This window comes from Lissotriton vulgaris, chromosome 10 (genome assembly GCF_964263255.1).
Source record: "Lissotriton vulgaris chromosome 10, aLisVul1.2, whole genome shotgun sequence".
Classification (NCBI taxonomy): domain Eukaryota; kingdom Metazoa; phylum Chordata; class Amphibia; order Caudata; family Salamandridae; genus Lissotriton; species Lissotriton vulgaris.
This window is the reverse complement of record NC_141698.1, coordinates 496,214,404-496,234,959: the sequence shown is the minus strand read 5'-3', so window position 1 is coordinate 496,234,959 and position 20,556 is coordinate 496,214,404. Positions and strand designations below refer to the sequence as shown.

The 20,556-nt window shown below is 44.4% G+C and overlaps 1 protein-coding gene across 2 annotated transcripts in view; it reads right to left on the bottom strand.

Moving 5' to 3' along the window:
* Positions 1 to 20,556, bottom strand: part of PARN (poly(A)-specific ribonuclease) — a 615,197-nt gene that overhangs the window by 522,968 nt on the left and 71,673 nt on the right. For both annotated transcript variants that reach the window (XM_086941354.1, XM_086941353.1), the window contains exons 2-7: positions 16,487 to 16,564; positions 15,307 to 15,386; positions 14,103 to 14,170; positions 13,457 to 13,538; positions 11,733 to 11,793; positions 3,404 to 3,566 (exon numbers count right to left, since the gene is read on the bottom strand). In XM_086941354.1, coding sequence (XP_086797480.1) covers positions 3,404 to 3,566; positions 11,733 to 11,793; positions 13,457 to 13,538; positions 14,103 to 14,170; positions 15,307 to 15,386; positions 16,487 to 16,564 — 532 coding nt within the window. The remainder of the gene's footprint in view (positions 1 to 3,403; positions 3,567 to 11,732; positions 11,794 to 13,456; positions 13,539 to 14,102; positions 14,171 to 15,306; positions 15,387 to 16,486; positions 16,565 to 20,556) is intronic.

Sequence of the window (20,556 nt, the reverse complement as noted above, 5' to 3'; positions counted from 1 at the left end):
ACAGAAGGCGGTCCTTTTGGGTTTCGACAGACTCCACCTCTTCTTCCCTGAGTCTTCCTCTCGGAAGGTCACGAAGATAGGTCACAAGATTCAACAAACTTTGGCCAAACAACGTACTTTACTGAGACAGATCGTGCACCTGGTGGGCCTGCTCTCCTCCTCGATACAATAGATTTTTCCCAGCCTGCTGCACTATTGGGCCTTGTAGCGCACCATTTAAGGAGGGGCCGCACTTACTCGCAAGTAGTTTCATTGACGGACTAGGTAAGAGAAGGGTAGGAGTGGTGGTTAGGTCACATGGAGGCCTGGAAAGGGAGAGCTATCTTCGGTTCCGATCCAGACTTGGTGAGAGTCGGACGCCAGCAGGTCAGGCTGGGGCACCTGGTGTGGGGACTTTTCCACAGGCAGAAATTGGTCTCCTCAAGAGCAGCACCTAGACAATTTGCCTGGAGCTCAAGGCCGGCTTGTTCACGATCCGATGTTGGACAAAGGACCGGATCGAGTCCTCCGTGCTCTTAAAGATTGACAATGCCTCAGCTGTGAGATATATCAATCATCTGGGGGTCCCAGATCCCGCGCCTTGGCAAACATGGCAAAGGAGTTCTGGAATGTCTGCATGGACAACCAGGCGTCAGTAACTGCGAATACCTTCTTGGTCAGGACAATCAAGTGGCAGACTGGCACTCCCATCACCTGCGAGACACCAGCATCTGGAAGCTGGACCCTCAAGTTTTCCAACTGCTGTCCGACAAATGGGGTCCTTTTTTGGTCGACCTGTTTGCGTGCCGCCTCGATCACCAACTGCCACGGTTCTTCAGCTGGAGGCCGGATACGCAGGCAAAGGTGACGGATGCTTTCCTCCGGAACTGGGGCCAGGAGAGGGGTTACGCGCCTTCCTCCCATTCTCAATGATCACCCGGGCAGCTACCCTGGTTTGCAGGCAGAGGGCGAACGTGGTGTTAACGCCGCTTTGGAGGTCGCAAATGGTTTCCGGTTCTACTGGAACTTTCTTTGCCTTCTCAAATCAGACTCCCCCACTTTCCTCGAATTCTGACGAATCCAGACAACAAGCCTCACCATTTGGCGGATGAAGGCTCGTTACACATCATGGCGTGGCGGATTACAGGCACAGGTGGAGACTACCAGGCCTTTCGAGTCACGCAGAGTTCCTGCTGTCCAGAGCCTGGGCTGACAGCACAACGAATCGTTATCAGTCTCAGTCCTCATGGACATGATGGGTATGTTGGTGTTTGCAAAGGGAAGTGGATACAGTGGGATCAGATAGAATTCAGGTCCTCAATTTCCTTGCAAATCTGGCGGAAGAGGGACGGTCAAAAAATGCTATCCGGACTCATCTCGGCGGGGCATTCCCCGGTGGGCGAACATCTCTTGGTCTGCAGGTTACTGAAAGGGATCGGTTTGTCTCTCCCACCAGAACTGTGGTATACTACCCTTTAGGATATCAATTTGGTCTTGAACGTATTTTTGGCATGGCAACCGAACCAGTTGCTGTCTCGGAAAGAGATTTCAGTGAAGCCGGCAATGCTACTGTACCTCATCTCATGCAAAAAGGTTTCAGACGTGTGTGCCTTGGATATCACGGCTAGAGTCTTTTCTCCTGTCTGAGTGACCTTTACAATAAGTAGGCGTACCAAGTCGAAGAGCCGCTCTATCTCTTATCCAGCCTTCTTTGAATCCCCTAAGCTCTGTGTGGTGAAATGTCTTGGGACCTACGAAGAGATAACTGAGGAAGTCCGTCCGCCAGGCGAACGACAACTGATTGCACTCAGAAATCCATTCAAGGTGGTCTCTTCACTTACGATAGCACGCTGGGTTAGGTGGGTAATGCAGGAGGCGGGTATTGACACGAAGGCCTCGGGGTGCATTCTGCACGGGGAGCAACGGCCTCAAAAGCATTTACATTGGGTGAATGATTGGAGGACCTCATGAGGGTAGCAGACTCGTCTTTGGACTCCACATTTAAGAGGTTTTGTTTTAAACCAGTGCTGAATGTAGACCAGGTGGTGGTAAGTAAGCTTTGAAGGAGCATAATCCTCGCCTCCAGTCCTGACATAGAATGAAAATTTGCCTAGCTCTACTGGAGGCAAGTTTCAATTCTATCAAGGACACGGAGGAGAGGATTATCCCACCCAGCAACCAGGCGGGATGTAGACCTCTTCTTTGATTAGATGAACTGTGAAGTTGTTGCAAGGTTTCACTGTGCTACATTGTCTGGACTGATTGTTGTCACTACTGTATGACAAGCTGGGTATTATCAGTTTACCGACACACAGTCTGTGCAGGAAACAAAGGGTCAAAACAGGACTCATGATGGGAAAGAATTGCATGATTCGCGCGAAGAAAGGAGTAACAGGAAGAGTCATAGGATGTTATGGGAGCCTGGTCAAGGACATTAAGAAAGGACTCCAGTTTTGCTGTTGCTTTCCCTGGTGTTCATAGGAAATGTAGTTGTGTTTTAATGGCTGCTGTGTTTTGAAGTTACATTAAAATCAAGAAGGAAAAAGCATAATCCTCATCTGTGTCTTTAACAGAATTGAAATTTACCTTCGCTAGAGCTAGGAACATTTTCATTGCGATTGTAGGTGGCAACAAACAAAATATAACAGATTAGGACTCAGACAAAATTCTTTAGAGAGCATGAACCCAGCTTTCATTTGACGAATTAAGGTGACAAAAACGTAATACCTTTCTTTAATGCTTTCAAACTACTACAGATTTATATTCTTTATAGGTTACAGAGCAGCAAAAACCCAAGGAGACAAAGATTGAACTAATATTTGTGGAGGTTTCAATACACTGCTTAGACTACCAATTATGGCCCTGACCCCATATAAATGGGATGTGAGTGAAATTGGATTTTCAGGTAGGAGGTGATGACACTTTGCAAGCAACAACTACAATTTCTCTCAAGGTGAATCACAAATTAACCTGTAGGGTAAATTAACGTGTGCGTAACTAAAGCAGTCAGGCTTAACAAGAGTCAAAGTGTAAATTATTTATGCAGCACACTTAACCGTAATAAAGAGAAAACACTGCAAGAAAAATCCCACAAGTTTAGAAAAATAAGTACCTTTTAATAAATAAAGTAACAACAAACATCCAATCAGTAGAACCAAAAAGATGAAATTCCAAAGTTGTCTCCCACATACTAGTCCTATGTCCTACATGTATTTCTCATGGAACAGACTCAATTTCTCCTAAAGTGCCAGAAAAGAATGGTTACACAACTAATTATACATTTGTATATTTCACATATACAATAACTTTCGTAGTTACAGAAACTGGCTCTGTAAGAAGGGTAAGCAGAAACAATATGATGTGAATTAACAAGATATCCCAGCCTATAGACTCCATATTGAACTTGAGTAGGATTTCCACTTACATCACTGTCTCAATAAACTGCTTCTGATCTTCCGGTACATTCACTGGCGTCTTTTGGGAGTTGGGAGAGATGTAGGACATGGTGCTTGCACCATTTGACTGGGAGCGCATCTCGTACTGCTCTCGCAGCTGTCTTTCCTCTTCCTGATTTAAATATGGGATTCCTAAAAGAATTAAACATGGACATTTTGAAGCACATTTTAGACTTTGGTGGATTTCAAAATTGTTAAAGTCGAATATGCTACTTACCAGTATGCATCTTTCTTGGCATGTAGGGCTGCTGACATTCATATCTGTGCATAGATCGCCGCCTAGTGTTGGGTCCGGATGATTGCACATTGTTGTCCTGGAAGAGTCTTCGAAGTATCACGGGATAGGTGGCTCCTCCCCTGGACTACAGTGCGCATGGGCATCGACTCCATCCCCAGATTGTTTTTAGCCATTGTGGCCAAGATGGAGTGAAACTCAGTGAATGATGACCATGCTATGAGTATATGTGAATACTGCAGCTGCTACAGGCGCCGGGGAGGAGGGCGGGCGATATGAATGTCAGCAGCCCTACATGCCAAGAACAGATGCATACTGGTAAGTAGCATATTCGGTTCGAGGCATGTGGGCTGCTGAATTCATATCTGTGCATAAAATACATAGCAGTCCCTCCATTAGCGGCGGCCGCCCGTGCCAGCTGCAGCAGTTTGATAAAGTGTCTTGAGAACAGCCTGCCCTGCAGTTGCTTGCTGTTTGGAGTGCACATCAACACAGTAATGCTTAGTAAATGTGTGTGTGGTAGATCATGTGGCTGCTCTACATATGTCTTCTAAAGGAATGTTTCCAGGGAATGCCATAGAGGCCCCCAACTTTCTGGTGGAGTGGGCTCTTGGTGGAATGGTAAGAGTACGCTTAGCTTTGAGATAGCAGATCTGAAAACATTTAACGATCCACCTAGCAATACCAGCCTTGGAAATAGGGTTACCTTTGTGGTGTGGTGCAAAGGCGACAAAGAGTTGCTTAGTCTTTCTAAAATCCTTGGTCCTATCAATGTAATACATTAGGGCCCGTTTAACGTCAAGGGTATGGAGCATCCGCTCCGCTAATGATTCAGGATTTTGAAAGAAAACAGGTAATTCGATTGTTTGGTTGATGTGGAACTGAGACACAACCTTGGGCAGAAACTTAGGATTAGTGCGGAGCACTACCCTGTTGGAATGAATTTGGATAAATGGCTCTTGGATTGTGAGGGCTTGTAATTAACTAACCCTCCGTAGTGATGTAATTGCTACGAGGAACGCCACTTTCCATGTCAAGAATTGAATCTCGCAGGAATGCAGTGGTTCAAAGGGAGGACCCATCAGCCTGGTAAGAACCACATTGAGGTTCCACTCAGGAGCTGGCGGAGTCCGTGGTGGAATGACTCGTTTGAGGCCTTCCAAAAAAGCTTTGATGGCAGGCACCTTGAAGAGTGAAAGGTGCTGTCTATTTTGGAGATAAGCGGCCATTGCAGACAGATGAATGGAAGTATAGGCCAGATTACACTTGTACAGATGAAAAAGGTAAATGATGATGTTCTGAATAGAAGCATCCAGCGGGTTAATGTTGTGGTTCACACAATAAATGACAAACCGCTTCCATTTTGCCGCATAGCAGGCTCTAGTAGTGGGCTTCCTCGCCTCCCGAATGATGTCCATGCAGTCGGGAGGTAAGTTTAGGTAGCCAAACTCTAGGACTTCAGGAGCCAGATCGCCAGGTTGAGCTGTTGCGGATCTGGGTGCTAAATGTCGCCATGGCTCTGCGTCAGAAGGCTGGGTGTGAGATGTAGCCTTTGATGCGGTACCACGGACAGTTCTAGAAACGTGGTGTACCATGGTTGGCGAGCCCACGTTGGAGCAACTAGGATGAGAGTCATCGAGTGCTGCCTGAGCTTGCGTGCCACCAGCGGTATCAGAGGTGCTGGGGGGAAAAGCGTACGCAAATTTGCCTGACCAGTTCATCCATATCGCATTGCCCTGCGACTGTGGGTGTGGGAACCTGGGCTTTGGCACTTTGCGTTCTCGTTTGTGGCGAACAGGTCTATCTCTGGATGACCCCACCTTTGGAAGTACGGCTGGAGTACTGATGGATGTATCTCCCACTCGTGCATCTGGTGGCTGTGTCTGCTGAGCAGGTCCGCCATCTGATTGTCCTTGCCCGGGAGGTGCTCTGCCATGAGGAATATGTTCCTCTGAATGGCCCACTTCCACATGCTCTGAGCCAGATGAGACAGCTGCGGAGAGTGTCTGCCTCCCTGCTTTTGAATGTAGTACATTGCCGTCATGTTGTCCGTCCGAATCAACACGACATTGTTGCATAGATGTACTTTGAAAGCCTTCAGTGCCATGAAGATCGCCATCAGTTCTAGAACACTGATGTGCATCTTCCCCTGTTGTTGCATCCATAGTCCCTGCACAGTGTATTGGAGTACATGCGCTCCCCATCCCTGGAGAGATGCGTCCGTGGTCAGGATAATCTCCGGCACAGGCTCCTGGAACGGTCGACCCTTGTAAAGGTTTCGTGGATTCCACCAATGCAGAGAGTTGTATGCCCGACCACTCACCAATACTAGGTATTTCAACTGGTTGTGAGCCTGAGTCCATTGACGTGCTAAGCACTCCTGAAGCGGACGCATATGTAGTCTGGCGTGCGGGACAATGGAGATGCAGGAGGCCATCATGCCTATTAACTGCATGAACACTCTTGCTGGAAGCGAGTGTTGAGGTCTGAACTTTTGGATCAGCGATTGAATGCTGCCGACTCACTGAATTGGGCTGGGCTGTGGCCGCCAAAGTGTCTATGGTCGCACCCAGATACTGCCGTATGTGGGCGGGCTGGAGATGGGATTTTGGGTAATTCAGTGAGAATCCCAGATCGCGCAGGAGGTGAATGGTGTGGGACACATGGTCGGCGCACTGCTGGGCCGACTTCGCCTGAATGAGCCAGTCGTCCAGATAGGGGTAGACGTGGATGTTTTGACGTCTCAGATGCGCCGCCACCGTCGCCAGGCACTTTGTGAATACCCTGGGTGTAGTGGTGACCCCGAAAGGCAAAACCTTGAATTGGTAGTGCTTGTTTTGGATGGTGAACCAGAGGTATTTTCTGTGTGAAGGATGTAGCAGAATGTGGAAGTACGCATCCTTCAGGTCCAGAGTTGCCAGAAAGTACCCCTGTTGAAGCAGTGGGAGAACTTGCTGCAGTGTTAGCATGTGGAAATGCTCTGATAGGATGTAAAAGTTGAGGGGCCTGAGATCCAGGATGGGCCTGAGGGATTCGTCCTTCTTTGGAATCAGGAAGTACAGGGAGTAAACTCTCGAGCCTCTTTCCTGCAAGGGCACGAGCTCTATTGCCCCTTTTGGCAGCATGACTGTGACCTCCTGCTGCAATAAGTGCAAGTGCTCGGCGGACATAGGACGGTGCCTTGGGGGCATGTTGGGTGGAGTGGATGTGAGCTCCAGACAATAACCAAATTGGATAAGCTTTGTGACCCACCTGTCCGTGGTGATGGACTTCCACACGGGCAGGAACTGCTGGAGTCTTCCCCTGACCGGTGTTGTATGGTCGGGGGCAGTGACAATGCGTCACTGTTTGTTGGCAGTAGAGGACCTGGAGCTGTTGTTGCCACGTCCTCTGCCCTTGGCGTTGTTGCCGCGGTATCCACCTCGACCCTTGTTGGCATAAGTAGTCTGGGTGTTGCTTTTGTAGAACTGCGCTGACTGCGAAAGTTGACCCCTTGAGGTGCCTCTAGTATTGGAGCGACGAAAGGACCGAGTCCGAAACTGCTGGGACTGCAAGGTACCCATGGATTTTGCAGTGTTGGTGTCCTTTTTCATCTTCTCAAGGGTGGTATCAAACTCAGGGCCAAACAGGTGAACTGGGTTGACCGTTTGGTTCAAGATGGTGGTTTGAATGTCCTGCTTGAACCCAGATATCCGTAGCCATGCATGTCTACGAAGCATAACGCTAGTGTTAATCGCGCGTGCGGCGGTGTCAGCCGTGTCCAGAGCGCACTTTATGGAAGCGTTGGAGATCAGCTTCTTCTCCTGTATTAACATTTCTGCCCCTTCCTTATATTGATCGGGTAGATGTTGCAAAAGGGTCTCTAGGGTATCAGTGTGCCCTGTCATAACGCGCCAGGAGCGCCTGCGTGTTAAAGATGCGCCATATGTTGGCTGCCTGCGCTGCCACCCTCTTCCCCGAAGCCTCAAAGAATTTTGATTCTTTGTCTGGGGGAGGAGCATCACCCGCAGTCTGCGAGTTGGCCCTCTTCCGGGCATTGGAGACAACCAGGGAGTCCAGAGGCAACTGTCCCTTAATATAAGTTGGATCTGTGGGAGCCGCCTTGTACTTTTTGTCGATCCTCGGGTTGATGACTCTCGCCCTGGTGGGTTCTTTGAAGACCTCAGCAGCGTGCTTTAAAACACCCTTCAGCATTGGCAGAGTTTTTACAGTCTTTTCAGAGACAGAAAAGGTGTCAAAGAGGAAGTCGACGTCCACAGGGTCAGCATGCAGCTCGACGTTGTGATTGCCCGCTGCCCGCTCAATGAGGGCATTGAAAGCTGCAGAGTCCTCAGTGGGGGACGTTTTCGCGGAGAAGAGCTGAGGGTCCTGCCCAGAATGCGGGTCCCCAGGCTCACCACCAGCAGACCAGGGCTCTGTCACATCCTCTGGGTCGGTGTAGACTGGATAGCTGTATTCATCCTCCGTCGCCCTCACCAGCGTCTACATTGGAGTGAGAAATGAGCTCCACCAAGGCTGGAGTACCAGCAGAGTCCATCTACTGTTTGAGTGGGATCTTGTACGACTCCAATTGGGGCTCCGGGGTGATTTTCCTCTTCAGGAGGGAAAGCCTACCCGTTTCGGCGTCGATTAAATGTTCCTAACGCTCGTCCTCTGAAAGTTGTCGAGGCCGTGGGCCGAGGACCACCAACGACGCCTTCGGCGTCGAAGACACCTTCTCGGGCACGCCGGCCCCCGGTTTAGCAGCGAAAGCCTTCGGCGCAGTCTTAGGCGGCAAGGTGAAAAGGATCGGCGTGGGCGCCTTCGCCGGTTTCTCTTGAGGCTTGTCCGGCGGAGGGTCTTTCGGCTCAACCGCTGCGGCGCCGTCCCGAATGCGCTGTAGGGACTCGGTAATCTTCTGTGTGAACACGGCGGATGGACGCGCCGGGTCGACAGTCCTTATCGGTTGTTTTAGGAGTGGAGTCAGACGAGGTTCCCCTCGGAGTCGACGCACTCGGCGCAGCTCCCTTGGCCTTGTCGTGTGGAAGCGGGGCAGAGAGGGTCTTCGGGTCGTCTGGCCGCTTCTTCGGGTCGGTAAGAGACCTCTTGGGGTCGACCGTCTTCTTGTGATCGAGTCGACCCTTGCCGGCGTCGACAGTCTTCGGCGCCGATGCGGCCACGTCCGACCCCTTAACCTTCGGCTTCGACGTAGTAGCCTTCGGGTCGGCCATTTTGACATGGCTCTTCGGCTCGACGGCCATCTTAGATTTCTTTGGTGCCGAGGCCTCCGAAGCCTTCGATCCGACCAATGCGATGCGCACTTTCGGTTTCGATATCTCTGGCGTCGAGACCGTAGATTTCACTTTCGGTTTGTGTGTCACCGGGAGTGAATCGGTACCAATGTCCGTGGCCAGGCCAGCAGGCGGGGCCGAGGAACTCACAACAAGGTTCCGGGTAAGGCCCGAAGGCGATCCCTTGACCTGGGCCTTATTTATTTGAACGGCCCCGGAGTCTGTTTGAGGAAGCTCCTAATCCGAGCTATCCTCCATGGTGCCAAGGGCCCCGTCGTCGTCCCCTACCTCCTCGACGACTTCACCGAAATCTTCGGCCTCGGCGTCGTAGTCGTCCTCGACCTCCGACGCGGGGTTAGACTCAGATGTCCTGGATATCTTCATCCTCGACCTTCCCAGCATCGAAAATGTCCGTAGGCGCCAGTGCAGATTGCTGGGCCTCCAGGCGCGCAGCTCGACGGAGCTAGAGTGTTTTCTTGGACCGGAACCTTGAACAAGCCATACACTTGGCCTCGTCGTGGTCCGGCGACAGGCACTTGTTGCACACCGGGTGGACGTCGATGTGTGGGTACTTCAAGTTACACACCGGACATCGTTTGAATGGACTTCGTTCCATGATGGATGGTCGAAGATTCTGGAGCGTTGACTAGGCCCTTCCGCGCCGAAAGCACGCGGAAGTACAAGCCTGGCTTGAAGCCGAGGAAAGTTGCGAAGCCGAACGCAAGACAATACCGACGCCAGTCCTAAAGACCTTTTGGTCTCAAGTAAAGTTAAGTTAATTTTTATCGATTCCGACAAGAGGGAACCAAAGACATCCGAACCCAATGGCGGAAAAAAACAATCTGGGGATGGAGTCGATGCCCATGCGCACTGTAGTCCAGGGGAGGAGCCACCTATCTCGTGATACTTCGAAGACTCTTCCAGGACAACAATGTGCAATCATCCGGACCCAACACCAGGCGGCGATCTATGCACAGATATGAATTCAGCAGCCCACATGCCTCGAACATTAATTTACTACAGCATTTATGAGATGCTTCATACCCTGAGGCTGTACCAAAGTCCTTCTCGTTGACAGCTAGAAACCTAATCTATACATTTTGAACAATGAGTGATAACTCAGTGAAATGAATAACTACTTTGATTCTCTGCCCCGCTCACATAAAGTGACACAGCAGGCAGCCACAATGTGAAGCATATTTCAGACGTTTTTTGGAAAGCAGGAAATAATGAAGCATGTGAACAGAAATCAAAATTGGAAAATAGGGGAAAATAAGTCAATACATTAGGAGGACAAACACTGTCAAGGCCAATAGGACTACATTTAATGAGCCAACATGTGTAAACAGTCATTCACAAATGCCTCTAACGAAAATTCCAAGTAAGGGGAGGAAGCCCACCAGGAGTGTTCCAATTTGTATCAATTTGCCCATATTCAACAATACCCTTCGCTCTGGAGCAATCCTCCTTATATTATTTACAAATGTTAAGGACAGTCTTCTCCAAATCATACACTTTATTTCAAAATGATTCGATCAGCCCAGCCAGTCGTTTTGCCTTGTCAAATTCATCAGGACTGTAAAAATATACACGTACAATTTAACACATTCTTTGATGTCTTTGTTAAAACACAAACATTTTGGCAAGACTGTGGCAGCCTAAAGAATAGACTTCTTTGCATGTAACCCTGCATCATTGGCTATCAAATGTACATAAACCACAAACTTTTATAAACATTTGCAGATCATTTGAAAATTCTGCACAACACCTCAAGGATTTTGCTGGGTGAGCCTTTTAAGCCAGCATGTCTGGGTTCACCGTTAATCTGTATGATATCAAAAGGAGGAGTAAAGGGCTATTACTACTTGGGATAAAGTAGAAGGTCCAGCTACAGCGTGCCCTTCAAAGATACACATATGCAAAGATTGCTGTGCTGTTCCTAAAGGGAAGGGAAAAGGAGTTGATACAGTCAGAGATGCGGATGGAAATGGTAGGGTAACAAGTGGTTAACCCTGGGGATCCATTTTGTTGGATTTAATGCCCTCACACACCCTTTCAGGTGTCATGCTTTATCATTTGGGCCTGCTCCTCGTTGGGTCGGCGGTGCAATACCCAACGGGCAACACCTCATTGAGGGGCTCTTTGGTGGAGATCTTTTTCCAACAGCCGTATGGATGAAGTGAGGGTATGGGGCCAGAATGGAATTGTAGACGTAGTGGAGTGAATTAAAATAAAGCTAGGGGTAACGGGAATGATTTATTCAGGTGGTCCGCTGCTTTAGTTAAAAAAAATAATAATTCTAGAGGAGAGTGCTGGAATATTATGCTTCCAGAGATCCAGATCCAGAGAACCTCCAGATATTATTGTCTGGTCAACATGTTTCTCGCTGGCGTTAAACTAGCGATTCTTCAGGACCTATGTGATAATTTAGCTAGTATCTAAAAGTGAAGACTGTCTACTCTAAATCCCTAGTTTGTGGTGTGTGTACACTAGTGTGGGTACAAACAACATCTAGGGTTGAAGGGAGAGTTACTATATTACCCTTCTTCTACACAAGTTCATTATAATGCATCAAACATTTTCATATCTGAAAATATTTGCCCAGCCAAAGCTGAAATAAGGAGGACAAATGTGTAAATTACAAACGAAAAGATAAAAAAGAAAAAAAAAATCAAGTTACACAAATAAGGATTAGGTAAGAATTAAGTAAATATAATTCTACAAACAATTTGGAGAAAGTAAAAATACACTGACATTTTTTAAAAGTAATGTCATTGAAAGACAAACACTTACCTTCACAAAAAACTTTATTAAAATCAAATCCCTGATTAGCCAGAAAGTCAATACTTGAACTCTGCAACGAACAAAATGCATACATAACATACACGTTCGTTTTTTTTTAAAACAAATGGAAAAATGGCATAAAGAATTCACACAACATACAATTAGATTATTGACCAAATATGTCGTTTTTTTATTTTACAGGGTACAATTATATGGTGCAGTGTGTCCACATGTGACTCCCTGATGCCTACTTAAGGGAAAAGCTGAAATTACATTACACATTTATAACCAAAACTGAATATGGGGGTGTTTTCAAGGACCCTATTAAGCTGCCAGGAAGGATATTCAATTTCCAAATGACACCTGGCGTCAGGAAAGCATTTTAATTAATATGTTGTAAACCAAACTTTGGCAAATACAGGATGATCACAGGGTAGCCCAGGACTGACACCATCTACACCTGTAGGAAAGGGTGACTGTATAAGTGATTGCTAGGAGGGTCATACGTACAACTGCAACTTTTCTGGTTGGTGGCCAGTGAAACAATCCAATAGCCACTAATGCATTATCCCACAGTCTGATGTGCGGCAGATTTCTGGGCGTTGCATTTTGTAAATGTTGCAATCACCAGGTATGATCTGACTGCATAACTTTCCCTACCAGGGTTAAGTTGCCCTAAACCCCACAAGGCTATTACCAAAAATATAACAGTCATGGCCTACGTGCCACCTGTCAAAACTATTATGATCTGTTCCAGAGCTATCAAGCAAAATCTGCTTGAAGGAATCTATTTATAAGGGTGGGTGGTCAATGATTTAAGAGCAATGACAAACTGGGATCAATTTCTGTTCTTAGTCTAGAATTCAGAGAACTTACTGTGCTTCTTAGTGTTGAGTGAGGCCAGTCTGGATTGTAAAGATTCTCAAAGAAAGACTATACCTGCTCAACTGCAGCACAAACCACCAGCAGCTTAGTCGGATTCGGTAAATTTGAAATTGGTCAATAGTTTGATTAATCAGACAAGTCTGTTCCAGGTCACTACAAGAGACAAGGACTACTGCCATAGTTAATGAAGAAGAGGACCCAATTTTAAAATGTGCTTATACCATTATTTAGGGTATATGCTATTTGAGGGTGCGAATGGTCTACCACAGATCTCATCCATGACTGAGCAGTTAGATTATGGCTCAATACCATTTTCATGTTGGGAGGAATCATCACATAGTCTTCAACAAGTATTGAAATGTTCTGTGTGTGAGCGAGATAATAACATTTATAAATCATGCACTACAATTGACAACTCTAGGCAAAACACAAGAGGCAATCTTAACCTTGCTTACTGACATCTAAACAAAATTTCAAATTCACCCAAAAGTTAAAGAGGATCCTTCAATAGTCTAAAAGTTTCTGCTTTCTTGTCTTAAGGTCTATTTTTCAGTGACAATTATAATCTCACTGTTGACCGTGAATATAGCCAACCAAAATTATATAGGTAAGGTTTATAAAACTTGTACATCAGAGGTGTAAATCAAGTGAGATGAGGTTAAAGTAATGAAGTACCTCAATTGCTAATTTTATCAATAAAATCTACACCCGATGCTCAAACTAACACTGAAAATTGTTGAAGATGTTACATTCTTTCGCTGTTCAGCCTACGTGGTGTTAGGAATAGCCATATAAGTGAATGTGTAAATGTGAAAAAAATAACCCTTAAACATTCCGGTTATACACACCTGACAAACAAACTTTACATCAGGGGAACCTCTGTTGAAAGGCTTCGGAAAAATATAAAAATTAAATGACTTCATTATATATCTGTGAAGAAAGTGTTGCAAAAATTAATTAGTATAAACGCACCTCTCAAAGATCATTTGCACATTGTAGCAAACTGGCCGGTTGAAAACAAAAAAAATGTAGACCTGCAATTACATCTAAATTACCTTCCGAACCATCAAGCTCAGATGAACAGAAATTTGATTTAATTTTGAAAAATGTACTATCTGGTTTTCTTTTCAATGTAATCTATTGCATGCATACAAAGTTTCCTAGGTAGGTTTTCATTTGGATAGAAAACATTATGTGTAATCTCTTCAAATCCGGGTCACAGGTAAAGTAAAGATTTCAAAACTAAAAATCTTATTACATAGCTCAGTCTGTTCCCTGCTCATTACATATTAAATACAGTCTGTACTTCGAGATGTTCTGATGAGGATAAACAAAGCAGTAATAAAAATCATTTTTCCCCCACAACAAATGTAGATAGAGCAAAATTTCTAAGGAAATTGGTTTTTTCCTACTTTCTGCACAAAACTAATATCAGCATAAATGAAACCCAACCTAAAATACATATGTATTCACTGATGTTATGGTTGCAAATACCTGGATTCTGTGTGATCATACTTAAAAGTGCAAAGTCCAAACTGGAACAACAAAAAGTCCATGGAATGCTGCAAAAACAAAGTGCTCGGTGAGAAAATCAGAACATTCTAGAAAGAGCGGACAATCAAGAGACCGCACAAGAAAATAAGCCATAAAAAGACACCATGTGGCAGTATTGTTTCTGTAACTTTCATTTAATCGTGTTAAGACACAAAATAGCTTTATAGACCAAACATTACCACACACAAGTGCCACAAGTGGGGTCAAGTAAGAGCACTGGCAAATATCGTAAGTTAATCGGGAACTAATCAGTTGGCCAATGAATGCTGTGGTGTAAGCAAGCTGTCCAGCCCCTCCCTTCCCAATTTGCTTTTGTTATCCACCATATCAAAGGAACTGCCTTCTTGAACGCTCTTATGTTTAGCCACTTGAGTGCATCTTAAGACCTTCCTGTACTTTCCCATCCAGCCCTTTCTACACAGACTGAAATGTCTCACTAGGGATCAGCAACGTTAACCATATGCAAATAGAGTCCTGAAGATTGTCTCAAGTACTTAACACGCCAGAGGTCGGAACAGAAGAATGTTTACAACTTTCTTTTAATCATTTGGAGGCTGACTCTCTAAAACACATCTGTCCGCGGACCAGTCCTTTAAGAGAGTGGATTGTCCTACATTTGTCGAATTTAATTTTGGCCTCAAGCATACATTGATACATGACAAAAGTAGGTATGTTGCTGGTTTTGTACACCACATCTATTTGCTAGTTAATGTTCTGTTCTCTTTTGTATGCCTATGTGGTTTCCTTCTTTGCTGCTCTGCTTACATTTTGCATCTTTGGATAGTTTACTAATCGATTCTTTATATCTATCTATTTTACAAGACATTTAAGTAACATTAGCAAAAAAATGAATTTCACGCTGTGTAAAGGATTGGTGGAACATGCGTTCCATCTTAGCAGCATTAGGTTTTAGAAAAGTGTCTTTATTCACTGATGCACAGTAGACACTGCTTCAGCTATTCGGTATAGCGTACATCTAATAAGATTGACAAGGTTTTTTTAATATGAACCACGAGGACAATTGCAAGTATTTTTGATTTAGTACGCCAAACTTTTATTAATTTAACATTTGTTCCCATGCTATTAAATATGGATCCAAGATGTGACCACAGTTCCTTATATTTTGAGTGTGCATCCAACATACCTTTTTCAGCTTCTGGTACCTCTCTTCTGGTGTGTCCCAGCCATTTGTTAGTGCACTGACAGATGGTCCATCGCTGATCCCTAATAAAAAATAAAAAAAAGACTACTATTGGTTAAAATGTGTCAAAGTTGACATCACAGAGTCCACATTTCTTTCTATGCATCCTGCACTTTTATAATTCCTTCAAGATGCCAAACATAGGGCCACTACGATACGTCTCTCACCTATTTCCTTCTTACAGATGCAATCTCATCAGGTATAAAAGTTCTGATAGACGTCACACCTAGGGCACCTCTCATCTGTGCAGTTTCTTTAATATTGTTGGTGTGTACATTTGTCTAGATAAGAATGGTCTAGAACCTTTAGCATATTCAACACAAAAAAGTTATTAATCTATGATGTTTTTGGTAATTATCCAGAGCACACAATCATGTGAAATTATATTTTTGGTGACTAAACAAGGTTAAATACATAAGTATATTGCAACCAATCTTTAATCAATCATAATGAGTGAACACGTGTGCAACAATACATTAAAAACATAAGCAGTACACAAACTAACAGTCTGCTGTTTTCCAATCTAAGGTTCATTGCTATAGGACCGTGTAAGTAGCTCTTGACCTCTAATCTCTAGCACACTAATCTAGGCTCATTGTTTCGTTGATGGCAACCTACGCAAATGTCCCTTACTCCCCACCGTGACACAGCACTTGTTAAGGTAGAAAAACCTTATTAAGCAGAAGCACAATCTTATTTTCTCTGGCATCTCCCACAGTCCAGGCTTTCAGCTCACAGCTATATGAAGTAAAATTTACTTATCGTTCTTATATCCTGTCACAATTTTACTGTACAGTGGCAGATAATCTGCACAACATGCCAATCAACTATAATTAAGACAGAAGTGAAATCCAATTAAATATTGTCAATATTTCCCCTGTACACAATATGCATTTACTTGTGCTCATCTGATCCTCTTTCAGACTTTCATGCAGCTCATCATGAAGATTTTCCTTATTCATACTAACAACTAAAAATAAATCAAACACACATACGAACAAATACACAAACTATTAAGTCTGTAAAATGAAGCAACAATACCTGAAAAGTATTTGGTGATATAGATGTCGAATTGTTGTCTTATCTTGAAAAACAATAAAAAGAAGTTTAAAAAAAACAATACCTGAAAATTCTCCATCAATGGCTAAGAAGTCTGCTTCTTCAATTGCAGCATACACTTTTGGTAAACTTTCCTTAAAATCTGCAAGTAGTAAAAAAAACTGAGTAAATTGTAAAATTAACATGACAGTTAACTAAGATCATCCTAACCCATAGATATGAGGCTGGAAGAACATCAAACTTTGGTCACCAGATTCATGCAGACATGTCTGCTCACCCTCCACAAAGTGATAACAAGCATATGCACAAAGTTAAACAGGACACAGCTCGCAGTCATTAGTACAGTCCCTTCAGTGGCATTCATGACGTAAGCATCTTTTCGAACACTGAGAACAAGTGCATGCTATACTCTTTGAAAACATATGCAAGTAACTATTTTCATGGCATTGTAAACCACTTCTAGCTCAAAACACATCAATCATAACTATATAACCGCACAGTTAAAAAGGAAAGGTCCAAATGCGCTCATTGCACAGATATGAACAATCCGTTTTGGGCTCCTATGTCATAAAACAAGGCACACCCTTTCAGACATCCAATTCATTTTTATAATCCTACATTTTAGATTAAAACTTAAATGCTTGGGACACAGAACAGTACCTATGTGTAGAAGTAAAGTGTGGAAGAGAAAGCTGACAAAAAGCATTGCAAATCGTGATGCCCATTGATATAAAACTAATTTCAATACAGGAACTACCGGAGTGTTTGACAAACGCTAACATAGGAAAAAAATCCTAGGGTGAGTGACAGCTCAGCTAAATTGAGTGAGGTGGCAATAGCAAGCCTGCCCAAGTACACCTATTCAAAGTGACGACGTGGAAAAAAAATAATGATCAAAGCTAGGTCTGATTGTGCTTCACAGCAACATTTTAGAATGTATGTGCACGTACCAATTTCTTCTAGGAAACCAATAAATATGGGTCAGCTAATACTAGATCGTTTTGAATCCTATAGTATAATTACATAAGTATAATAGGACACGCCAAAATGCAGAGTAGTCATATTTTTAAGAAACAATACAAATTACCCTGGTCTGTGCTTTTATCTCAGTGGCAATTTGTTACGATGAAATAATTAATGGTGCATATCCATCACTGGTTATAATTAATTCATGAATGTATTTGCTGCCTGACAGTCTCCAAATCTAGCTGTTCTACAATTGACTATACCTCATTTCTACAGAACATTGCCAGAAAGATTTAAATTATCCCATATAGCAAAACCAGTATGACCACCTGGCAAAGGGTCTATCCTTCTGAATGAGACCAAAACTGAAGATTGAAGCACCCACCAATAACTACTTGTTTGGTTGAATCAGTCAATATTATTTTTATTGAAAAACAAGTACAGAACACTTGGGTTGCCCACATGAATTAACATTGCACATTTTTATACCCTTGTGTTGCACATCATTACTTTCTCCTGCCACCGTATCTCCTAGTTTAATTGTTTGAACTGTACTTGACCCCCATTTTACTTTCCAGGTCTGGCCTGAGGCAGCGCATGCGCTGCATTGGCGAGACATTTAGTAAGTGGGCTTTAAAAATCCGACCACACGCTTTTGCTTGTGGCCTAAAGCTTGCGGTTACACGTGCCGTTACGCGCACAGGCGCCATCTGGCTTTGAGTCATGGCTCATTAAGCGCATCACTCGCGGCACCCTTACAGCGCGATCACTTTCACTACCGACGCGTGCTCACCACTCACTTGAGAAGCTTTCAGGTAAAAAAAAGTGCCCAATGCACTTTACGCTCATCAAGTGTACAGACTTCATCTGAACACGATCCAAATACCCTTAACCTGGGGGAGGGGGCGGAAGCAGCCGTTCATTGAGAATTGTGGGAGCATCTCCTGAACGGGGAACGGAGGCAACGCCATTTTGTCCGGCGTGTCACATCCCGCAGAACCTTAACATTTTACATGAGAAGTGAAAAATCTTATTTGGAAAGTGTGTCTGCAATGTTGTATTTCTTTTTCTCTGTACACTTTACAATAAAGACATGGAATCTGTACAATTCAGCCAGGGTTAAGTATTCAGCCATACACATCAGTACCTGTTGGAGCTGCCGCCTAAAACTATTTCTTTGTATCGTTGCGTGACCTGTGTTCACTAAGGTATTTCTCTCCAGTTCTCTGAGCTTTTGATGTTAAGCATTCTCTGTTATGGTGTTGCATTTGTTGGCACACATCCTATGTAGATCGCTTTGGGACCGCCCCGGCTTTGGCCCTCCTTGTATAGATGCACATGCAAATAAAATAATTGCATATTATCGTAGTTATTACTAACATTTGAATTATTTGTAACTGAGAGTAATTTAAGTTTTACATAATCAATGCATGTGCTTCGAAATGATTACATCCATTATTTCACGTGAAACATGTAGTCGCACGGAAAAAAATATTATTTTAGATCGTGAGTGAAGTGTGACGCTAGGACTCTTCAGATGCACGTCTTAAACCAGGACGGCGTGCACAAAGCACCGAAAGGACCAGTCTGATATGCCAGCCTCTGATTTCTGCCAGCAAATCTTTTTTTTACGGTTGATAATTTGGCATTGTGCTCAGCAGGTTCTGGCCACACAAGCCACGTTTTAAAACTGATCCCATGATTCTATCTGGAACTAGCACCGAGAGGTGGTTGTATTGGACGTGGTGTTCTAACAAGGGCCCTCATAATTATCTTGGCGTCGCACTGGACTGCGTGTCCAAAATGTCCGCCTCTGCCCGCAGCTCCCACAGACTAGCAGCTTTGCTGTTCGGTGCCCTTGCGCAACAGGGCTTGCAATTATTTGCTTTGTGCAAATAGAGCTGCGGGTCCGACCTGCTGCCATTATATTAACATTCCTGCTCCGGCTTGGAAGCCCCTCTTCCTCTGCTGTCATTTGCAGGCACACCCACAGGTCCCAGGCATGCCCTTTTATTATCCATTACAACTAATTTTCAGCAGACGCGGCTCCATTCGGAAAAGCCCTTTTTCCCCCAAACGGAAGGGAGGGGTGGGGTAGTACTGTCATCAGGAAATGTTTCCTTTACATTATCTTGGCTGGTGTACATGTTTCGCCTCTTCCTCCCCCTCCCCCCAGGCCATGGGCTCTCCTGTCTCAGCCCTTCTGACAGCCAGAGAAGTTCGGCGAGCTCAATATCATCATCCCGGGGAGCGAAAGTCAATACTGTGACAGCAGATCTGACTGCCAACAATCCAATTAAAGCACCTCTCTCGACTAGATACGAAGAGGGGTGCTCCGACCTGCCCCCCAACTCACCCCAGGAATGAATTGCTATGAAGGATTTTATGACTAGGAGTCCACATTATTGGGTTTGTGGCTAGCAGCTCGAAGCTGCATTCAGTCACATGCAGCACTGTATCACCAGGAAAACATGCGCATGTTCTACTTGGTTTCCTTCAGAAATCATCGAGTAATAGTGCACTTTTGTAGGGTTGCCTGCCAATATGAGTGGGGTTGCCGAAGATCCTTCTGCTGCCTTGGGACTGAAAAAGAAAAGGCTCTATAGTTCATTAATTCTTTATTTCGGTTTATAATACCATAAAAGATACAAACACATGGTATTCAGAATTTAAAAAAAAAATTAAGTGTTCCTTACATCAATCCTGGAGGGTCAAATAATTCATATTTCGATATATAAACACGAAAGAAGATTAATAGGACAACATTTCACTATTTGCCATCTTAATCAAAGATATTTGTTAAAAAACTAAAATGCAAGTGCATTATTAACTGGCAATTGTCGAGTTAATACAATATACAACCTTCGACTATAAACCAGTCTTTTAAGAGCCCTTTACTGCATTAAACTATAAAATCAAAATAATAAACACATTAAAACCAGATTTAGCAGTAATATTTTGGATATATAGGAGACTCTCAGGTCCTAGAACTCCCATTCATTTGGGTTTTGCCACTCAGGGATGCAGTCACAAGCCTTCACCTGGTTGCCCAGAATTGGCCAAGGAATTTAGCGAATGCACATTCAAAGAGTGGTCTTGTGTCCGATTTCAAAATACGAAGAGCTTCGTTAAAACTGTAGGTCCCCAGCTCTCTACATACTGGTGCCA